The 10000-nt window shown below is 40.8% G+C and overlaps 1 protein-coding gene across 1 annotated transcript in view; it reads right to left on the bottom strand.

The window, feature by feature from the left end:
• Positions 1–4600: 4600 nt before the first annotated feature.
• The window catches only part of LOC125029869 (angiopoietin-1-like), a 5784-nt gene continuing 384 nt past the window's right edge, over positions 4601–10000 (bottom strand). Inside the window, exons 1-6 of the mRNA XM_047620050.1 lie at positions 9247–10000; positions 9037–9142; positions 7523–7650; positions 6091–6274; positions 5724–5732; positions 4601–4679 (exon numbers count right to left, since the gene is read on the bottom strand). The exon at positions 9247–10000 is cut by the window's right edge and continues 384 nt beyond it. Coding sequence (XP_047476006.1) covers positions 4601–4679; positions 5724–5732; positions 6091–6274; positions 7523–7650; positions 9037–9142; positions 9247–10000 — 1260 coding nt within the window. The remainder of the gene's footprint in view (positions 4680–5723; positions 5733–6090; positions 6275–7522; positions 7651–9036; positions 9143–9246) is intronic.

Raw genomic sequence — 10000 nt, 5'->3', positions numbered from 1 at the left:
ATACCTAGCAACACCATGACTCGTTCTATATCACGCGGTCTTTTCGCCAGCGTAAACAAACACAATCTTTGTGAAGGCAAGATAAGTATGCACGTTTTTGCACGTTTTTGTGTGTGTGTTTTTGTGTCGAATACCTTTACTGTGTATAATTGATGGGTGCACAGCCAAACCGCAAGCCGTTTATCAAACTTACGCTTAGGCTTTTGTTTCCGCAGCATTGGTGGTTGAAAACTTCTCTCACCCGGATAAGTAAATCCCTTTGTTAACGTTTGTTCTGATCTTCTGTTAATGACGGTTAACTTTATCGATGCACATATTACAGCGCAAACTCAATACCTCTGGCTTGCGTATTCTAAAATCTTATTCGAAAAATAGCAAAAGAATATTTGATTCCAGCACCATCAAAGAGTTAGCTTAGGCGCACGTGTTGCTACCGCGTCGAGCCTAAAATATTCCCGTTCGTTCGCCTATTACACTAAGAACTTATTTCTTCGATCTAAACGCCTGGCTTACGAGACTAATTGGCTGGGACTTAGGTTTTACTAAATCACATGGGGTATAGCAACTGTAAAACCAATAGTCCATAATTCAAAACTAATTCTGAAGACAGACAGCGGCTGCTAAATATCATGCACCTTTGACAACCAAATCTAGAGTGGCAGATAACGAAAAATACTACCTAGTTATACTGGCACAATCTGACTAGAAACCACGATCTGAAAGGCATCTTAGTGGAGTGTTGTGTGCGTGTTAACCCTCTTGATTATACTCCAAGAAACTACGTGCTTTTGTCTTTTTTTTTTTTACAAGAATATCCCCAACTGCCATGAAAGTGTAAATAGTACTGCTATAACTTCCCTGGCATTATATAGTATTATACGGGTTTTGAGAGTCAAGATAATGGTGACATCCTTGTGTAAAGGATCGCTAAACTATGCTATAGTATTTGAACACCAAAGGAAAGCGCGGTATTTCGTAAAAGGAATGTTGACATCCATTTAATTCTGAATACATTTACACATTCACACAGGCGTATATTTGAAATCTGGGAAAACACGAATATGCTAACGTTAATGCCTTTTTAACATGCTTGAACATTAGCGACTAAGACTACTATTATAATACGAGGCCTTACCAGACTTCCGCAGCTCACAGTAGAAATTGGCAGTGTTAGAGCATTGCATTAACTTTGGCAGTAAATACATGTGGCTGCTGGATACTGGTAACCTAATGTGGTCTATGCAGGTTGATTTGATTTCGTTCGTTGCACGCACTCCCCGTGCCGATGAACGAAATCTGGTGATTCTTCGAAGCTGCCATGTCTAACTGCCCTTTGTCATGATTGACTTCCACTCTTAATGATTCTACGCCGTGGTTATTGACTAACATGTCTCTCTTATATTTCTTGGTCTCGGCTATGAACGCTCCCTTGCATTTTCCTTACTTTACAACAGTTTATTTCAAAATCAGTAATGAGTCTACGTTGCAGAAAGTGCTTTTCTTTATCGCTTATTTACTATTCTATAAGAACTTGACCTACATCATCCGCCTTTCCCGTGCCGTCTGTCCTCACATAATCTACCGACTGATTGCCGTGGTTAACGACCCACTAAATAACGCATTGATCGAAGACTTTAAGAATCTCCATTGCCAGGTAAGTAGTGCTTAATATGAAATCCTTTAATTCATCTGGAAATAAAGGTATGTGTTTTCATACGTCTGCATCTACACATATCGTCGCTCTTTTGGGTAACAGTCTACAACCTGCTCAAATCAAATTGAATCCCACAGCTAATCAAACGAAATTGCCAAGCCTCGTTTATCCAGAGAAGCAATGCACAGAGCAATGATCTGAATAAACTAACAAAAATCCAATTTCAGTGTTTGTGATAAGAGACCAAGCCTGTTTTTTTTATTTCTTTTGACACTACATAGCTTCAGTTGTCCAAACTAAGATCTAATTTGACATACAATATTCTGTTTGGAATTCGATTCTTGTTCAGGCTCCCCGTGCATTGCCTCTAAGCCAATCCACGCGGATTTTTCTCCTTTAGATCCTATGAGCTGGAAAACTTAAAAGCATCTTATTATCACTGTGGTGTTTTTATTTCCATTTACTTCGTACGTTCGATATATACTTATATATATATTTTTTGTTTTGCTTGATAACGTGTGATTGTCGTGTCAATTTCCATTCATGCAGTATTTCCTATTTTATTTAGACACCATTTCACTTGCTGTTTGGTGCGTTGCACGTTTCATATGCAAAAGAAAGTGACTGATCAGAAAGCCTTAATTTAGATTAGACTTAAACGCCAGAGTATTGTATCAATATAATGCGGGTCTTAGACATTGTAATCAGAAATTTCCTTCATTAGTTAAACATTGTGCACAAGTGTCTGTGCTGACCTTCCTTTCATTAAATGCGAAAGCTACAAAAATATATTTCATCTTTTTGTTTACACCCATGTAAATATTGCTCCTTGCGACCCAGAATGAGGACTAGGATTCAGATGTCTGTCCAACAGCGAAAAAGTTGAAACCTCCAAATGTTTAATCTAGGGCATTTAAGACTTAAAGTCGCACTGTTTAAACCGGTTAAAGTATAATGATTATATAGATGTAAAAGAAGTAAGAAGGGAAATTAGGAAGTGGAGAGATAGAGAGCTGTCAAAAGAAAGGCAAGATTCTGTAAATTACCATGGACATCGAACTGAGGACGGCAGATTTTGAGTGCCAAATATGATTTATCTGAGGACAATCCCGATACGATATAGACTCCTTATACAATCTTTATGTTTTGGAACATTTCGAAATATCTATGAACTTAGCTCAGGTCCCATAAAATCACATGATTTAATGTACTTGCGGAAATGCATCTGAGGCATCCTTAGCTGAAAGATTGCACACTATGTTGCTATTTGGCCGTAATGCAATACACTCCCATTAACAATGTACCTAAATCTACGGAACTTAGGCAGGAAAGCGACAGCGCTAGGGTCGATCCTTTGCTAGATTACTTAAGACAAAGTAATTCTCTTTAAACTGCCTACTTTATTCTATTCTACTTGTCAGTGCAATCAATAACTATTAACCTATATTATGGGATGCTCCCCTTGTGCGTTATTTTTTCTCTCTCTTTTTTCGTGTTCACATTCCCTGCCTATCTCCCCTTATAACCACATTTTCAAGTAATTGCCCGGACCTTATAATTGGATTCCAGGATAATATTCCGTGAAGTTGCGAGGATTCATTGGTATAATCGGCTCGTGGGCCAATTAATCTCCTGTGTCTGCGCCCCTTTCATCACAACCTGTAATCGCAATTTTTTCTGTAGGCTTTCTCGTCGTTAATCAACACGGCAAGTTCCTTAAACCTTACACTGGTTTTCGCTAAGCTAGCGGCATTCGCAGTTATAATCTTCAATTCGTTTTCCTTCATTGATCGTGCGAAAGCACCAGCTAGCAGTCCGCTAAGCTTATCATATGAGTGTTCATAAATTAGACGAAGGAAGAGCCGATATTTCTCAAAGATTAAGGATATGGCACTTTCTACACATCATGACAAAGACGTAAACTAGAGCCACTGGCAACTGATACTTTTATCCTTAGCTTGACTCAATGTACATTTACCCTGCAAGGATCGCAAGATTTATGTAACAATAGCACCATTCCACAACCTTTTTTTGTTATTTATGTCGTTTGTTACTTTACGATATACGTCAGCACAACCAGTGCCTTTACAGTTTTCAACTGGATATCATGTATAGTACAGCAATTAAGGGATTCGACTATTTACTCTCACAGTGAAATAAAATGCATAATGTTTCATGTATTGCCTACTATCATTCGGTGTTTCTACCCAGTAATGTTATTCCACTGATGTGGCCATTGCTTATTACCTAAAATAACCTAGCCTCTTCCCTACTTCTTTAGTGACAAATGAATAGTTTAATTAAATCCTGGGTCCATGGCACAGTTATCAGTGATACCACGGCATTTTTTCTGAATAATCTGCCATAGTAACACTGTATCCTACCAATAGTCAAAAACTAATAAATCTACCTTATTTAACTAAAGACTAGATGGACCCCGATTTTCAATATGACTTGGGACTCAGGAAGTTCTTAATCTGAACTCTTATCTAGCAGGGATTAACTCCTGGAACGAGTTTGAACTCACAATGATTTGTGTCAGACCAAACATCCAGGGGGCTTTACGTGCGAATAACATTGTAATGTATTTCTTCAAATCGCTTTGCGAGTCCATTTCACTTAACCAAAATTAGTTATAGACGACACAGTGGTATAGTATGGTTGCAAGACACTTGCTCACCAACCACTGTGTACACGCAGCAGAGACCAGAAACCACCCTGGGATAGCAGATCGTGCAAGTATGTTTCAGCATATGATATTGACCTTAAGTGATACACAGAATATAAAAATATTGGTTTCTGTATTTTTTTGTATGCAGCACCTGACGATGATGACTAAGGGGTGGCCTGAAAATTTAATCTCTGCCTGTCGTGATTGCATTCCCACGTGATCCACATCCAGTTTAGGCACCCAGCACTTAGACGATTCTCAAGTAAAAGGTAATGCTAGCGTAACGTGACAAATCTGTATTCAATTACTTTGACATCAGGCAGCGTTAGTTGAAGAAGTGTGTTGCTGAGAAAGCTAGTGCGATATGAACATAGTTGACGTAATCGAATACGATATATACATATACATGAATATATTTGTGCATGTATGTATACAAATGTATATATACATATAAATATATACATATATATAATTATGCATATACATATATTGATATGCATATACATACATATACAAATATATGTATATTCATATATATACATATACATATATAAATATGCTTAAAGATATTGATATACATATATATACATATACAAATATATATATATATATATATATATATATATATATACATATATATATATATATATATATATGTATATGCATATATGTGTGTTTATATATATGTATATGTACATACATATAAATACATATACATATACACACACACACACACATATATACATATATATATATATATATATATATATATATATATATATATATATATGATATACACATGTGTGTGTTATATTTTATATATATATATATATATATATATATACATATATACACCCACGTATGTGTGTGTGTATATATATACATATATATATATAATTGTATATATATATATATACAAATATATACACATGTGTATATAGAATGTATATGTATGTATATATATGTATATATGTATATCTATATATCTATATATATATATTTGTGCACACACATTGCATAAAACCTGTTGTTTGGCATCACTGCATCCGGTATTGCATTTTTCTTGTCTGTGAATCTCATGAACGAGACGTATTGCTCTCAAGATGTTTCTGATTTGATGTCAAGATTAATAAAGGAGAAACACAACTGCAAGGTGCTGCAGCCTTCTTGGTGTCTCCGAGATAAGCGTGAATTGCATTATAAATATTTCATTTTTACTTACAATATGTGTTTTCCGCGAAGGACTTAAACCTATGTAACACATAATGAACACACTAGAGAACCTTATCCTGGTTCGAGGTATTTTTGTAATTTTACAATACTATATATTCTGTAGCCGATAATACTGTCAGGGGATGAAATGATTGTTACCCTATTCTTTAAACTTACTGCATTTACCTTTCTGCCCTAGTGACAGAATATATACCATTTAATAACACATTTCTTACATTTATCTTAATTACAGCGTTCGTACTTGAATAGTTAGAAATAGTGTTTCACTACTCTTGGAACAAACCCAACTTATGACATTCATCACTGGGACGCATGGAAGCCCTTGTGTTCACAAAGAGATCTACATTTGACCCTTAAGTGACGTATATCTTATACATGTATATATATATTTAAATGTATATATACACATATACATATATATATATATATATATATATATTTATTTATTTTAAGCTTACTAGAGCACTGTGATAACCTTTCCATCTCCGAACTCCATTTAAGGAGGAACAGCTAGTTTAGACATTCCGATTACTCCAAAGGCCTTATTTTAAGGATGAGGGTTTTTAGGGAATAGTTGGAGTCCTTCCAGTGCCACCAGGTGACGCCGCGCTCAGGTCCTTGATACCTTCCTCTGCGGTACTGACCTGTAGGCTGAGTGCAGGCGCAGCGCCCCCACCACCATCCGCCACCTCCTCGTCCGCGGGCGCAGCTCCCCCCTGAAACGAAAGAAACTTCTTCATTGATGAGTAAAGTCAGCCTGATTCGTCATGACTGCCATGAGTCGTGCATGAAAGCCCCTGGCGTGGCTTCGCGTGCGAGTGTGTGGGAATAACACCAAGACCTTTAGCTCGCTCTATTGATCTCAGGGAAACACGTGAGGAGCAGCGAGGAGAGGATATTAGTGAAGACTTACGACTCATTCATTTTTCTTCTCCCGTAGAGCCCCTTCATACTCCTGTTTCCCCCTATTTCCCACCATTCTTTTCCGCTGTCGCTCTCTCATCTCTCTCTCTCTCCCTCTCCCTTTCCCTCTCCCTCTCTCTCTCTCTCTTTCTCTCTCTCTCTCTCTCTCTCTCTCTCTCTCTCTCTCTCTCTCTCTCTCTCTCTCTCTCTCTCTCTCTCTCTCTCTCTCTCTCTCCCCCTCTCTCTCTCTCTCCCTCCCTCCCTCTCTCTCTCTCTCTCTCTCTCTCTCTCTCTCTCTCTCTCTCTCTCTCTCTCTCTCTCTCTCTCTCTCTCTCTCTCTCTCTCTCTCCCTCCCTCTCTCTCTCTCTCCCTCCCTCCCTCTCTCTCTCTCTCTCTCTCTCTCTCTCTCCCCCTCTCTCTCTCCCTCCCTCCCTCTCTCTCTCTCTCTCTCTCTCTCTCTCTCTCTCTCTCTCTCTCTCTCTCCCTCCCTCCCTCTCTCTCTCTCTCTCTCTCTCTCTCTCTCCCTCCTCTCCCTCCCTCCCTCCCTCCCTCCCTCCCTCTCTCTCTCTCTCTCTCTCTTTCTCTCTCTCTCTCTCTCTCTCTCTCTCCCTCCCTCCCTCCCTCCCTCCCTCCCTCTCTCTCTCTCTCTCTCTCTCTCTCTCTCTCTCTCTCTCCCTCCCTCTCTCTCTCTCTCTCTCTCTCTCTCTCTCTCTCTCTCTCTCTCCCTCCCTCTCTCTCTCTCTCCCTCCCTCCCTCTCTCTCTCTCTCTCTCTCTCTCCCCCTCTCTCTCTCCCTCCCTCCCTCTCTCTCTCTCTCTCTCTCTCTCTCTCTCTCTCTCTCTCTCTCTCTCTCTCCCTCCCTCCCTCTCTCTCTCTCTCTCTCTCTCTCTCTCTCTCTCTCTCTCTCTCCCTCCCTCCCTCCCTCCCTCCCTCTCTCTCTCTCTCTCTCTCTCTCTCTCTCTTTCTCTCTCTCTCTCTCTCTCTCTCTTCCGTTTCCCCATTCAAGTCACACACACCATTCATTTCTCTAATTGAACCCCCCTCGACGTCGCGTCAACTTACAATTTTCCTGATCGTTGTCGCTGTCAATGGTGGAGAACATCTGAAGGTGCGAGTGCCGTAAGCTATCTCCTGCTGTGCCTGAGTAACCGGATATCCTCAGCCTGTACTTGTCTTCCTCTCCGCTCACTCTGTGGATGAAGGGCGATGGAGGCTGTGATATTTCCCTTCAGTGCAGTCTGTGTTTCAATATCAATACAGGTATTTCACAACGGTGTTTGTTTGTGTGTGTGTGTGTGTGTGTGTGTGTGTGTGTGTGTGTGTGTGTGTGTGTGTGTGTGTGTGTGTGTGTGTGTGTGTGTGTGTGAGTGTGTGTGCGCGTGTGTGCATGTGTGTGTGTGTGTGTGTGTTTGGGTGCGTGTGTGTGTGTATGTGTGTGTGTGTGTGTGTGTGTGTGTGTGTGTGTGTGTGTGTGTGTGTGTGTGTGTGTGTGTGTGTGTGTGTGTGAGTGTTAAAGATGCTACGGTGCAGGACTAAAGTCATAATTTAAGTAAAGCACACTGCCTACATTTTTTTTTTTTTTTTTCGTTCGTGTTATGTCAAGACAAGTTGAAAGCTAATATATTAACCAGGTGTGAAGGAAATTTTCTTGGAATCTAAAGGTGTTCTGGATAGAGCATATATATAAGTAGTATCACAAATATGTATATACTGGATATGTGAAAAGAGTTTAACGCAACAGATTAAGTGACTAGTGCTTTATATGCGCTAACAATAAAGTGTATTGTGCAATCCGTTCTTTGCAAGGTTAGTCAATAAAGGTAGGAACAGGTGTATTCAAAAGCAAATTCCGTTTTAACCTTTTTGGGGTTTCTTGATCTATTGTCTAGTAATTTGCCTCAGTGGAAAATGCCAGTGCCTCTATTTCACAAAAGGTAATATAGAAATACTGATGTCCTATATAAACGCCTTATAGAAATGGTGTTAGTAGTGCTGTCCGATATTATGTATTTCTAATATTACTACTAACTACGTTTATTAGACCTAATTTGTCTCCAAAATTGCCTTAAAACGAGTTGGTTCTTTCCATTTAGATATATAACAAAACCCATACTTAAAGTTAACAAACTAAAATAAAATCATAGACATTTTACACATATGTTCTTTTTTACCACGAAAACCCAACCAATGCATTACCCAATCAAAAGCAGAAAGTAAATGTAGAACCATTACCACAAGGTCTTCTCTACACACAAAACCCAAGCACATCTCAGCCACAGTAAAAAACATCATCAGGATAATTTAAAGTGGACGACCAGACACAATGGAGAGGAAGCATCTGTTTTAGCTCTCAGGGCGGAGTAATACATGTAATAAAACGTGTAGCGACAGTTTATCACGTTTGCTGTTCATCTGAGTTCCTAGTCTCCATGGATTGTGTTTCATACCGTCTCTTCCTGTCGTTATCGATCGTTGCGTTATGATAGTAATTATTATGTTTTAATAATGTTATTGGTGTCTGAGTATCAGTGTGATAATTTTTTATTCATGACAACGCGGTAGGTGAAAGAACCTACGAGAAAAAGGAGTAGGCGGCCCAGGCGGTGTTTCCTTCCCAGTCCTCCATGTCCGCCCGCAGTTGGTGTGGGCGGCCCCGCGTAAGGGCGTGGAGGGCCTTCAGACCTGTAGGCATAGGGTGACGCAAAATAAGTTATTAATCCAGGTGCAGTAGCAGATTATGTCACTAATCATCTGCATGTATAGCTATGGTATAATTTAGTACTCACCGATCCAGTATTCTTTGCTGGGGTCGCCAAAGCCCACTTCGTATTCATGCCAAGTGCGGTTGAAGGAGATGTGTCTGGGCAGTTTGCGGCGCGCCACCATGACTGTCCAGCCGCCGCCTGCGGTATGGTGGTCGCAGTACACTTCTCTGGACGAGAGGCTTGGCGGCTGGATACGGTAGATCCCGTCCTCCATGAAACCGAGGTCGAAGACGTCCTTGCAGTCGCGAGGCATCGGAGGGTACTCCAGGTACTTCTTCTTGTCGTCCTTGCAGTCCTCGGGCATCGTCGGGAAGAGCTGGTGGTCCTCGGTACTTCCGGGCTCCCACGCCTTCTCCTCCTCGTCCAGCCCACTGAAGGAGTCATTCATGTAGGTCCGGTTGAGGATGTTTGCAAAATCCTGGGTGTCCAAGGGCGTGTAGGTGCAGCCGGGGAGCACCCTGTCGCTGTAGTCTTCGCTGTTGTAGGTCTTGGGCTGCTGCTGGTTGTTGCGCCGCACCACCTCCATCAGATGCTGGTGCTCCCCGGAGATCAGCGCCAGGTTGTGGTTGATCTTGTACAGCTTGACTCGCAGGTCGTCCAGGTGCGAGACGATCGTGGTGTTGGTGTCGTTGACTTTCTTCATGATAAAGTTGCCCTTCGTCAGAGTTTCTTCTCGCGAGTCATATACGCTGTTCCTGACGGCATACAGCTCGGCCTTCTGCGAGCGTAGTTCGTTGGCGATGTTTTCGTTCTGCGAACCTATGCCTCGCAAGCC

This window comes from Penaeus chinensis, chromosome 10 (assembly GCF_019202785.1).
Source record: "Penaeus chinensis breed Huanghai No. 1 chromosome 10, ASM1920278v2, whole genome shotgun sequence".
NCBI classification, from domain to species: Eukaryota; Metazoa; Arthropoda; class Malacostraca; order Decapoda; family Penaeidae; genus Penaeus; species Penaeus chinensis.
This window is presented reverse-complemented; position numbering and strand designations above follow the sequence as displayed.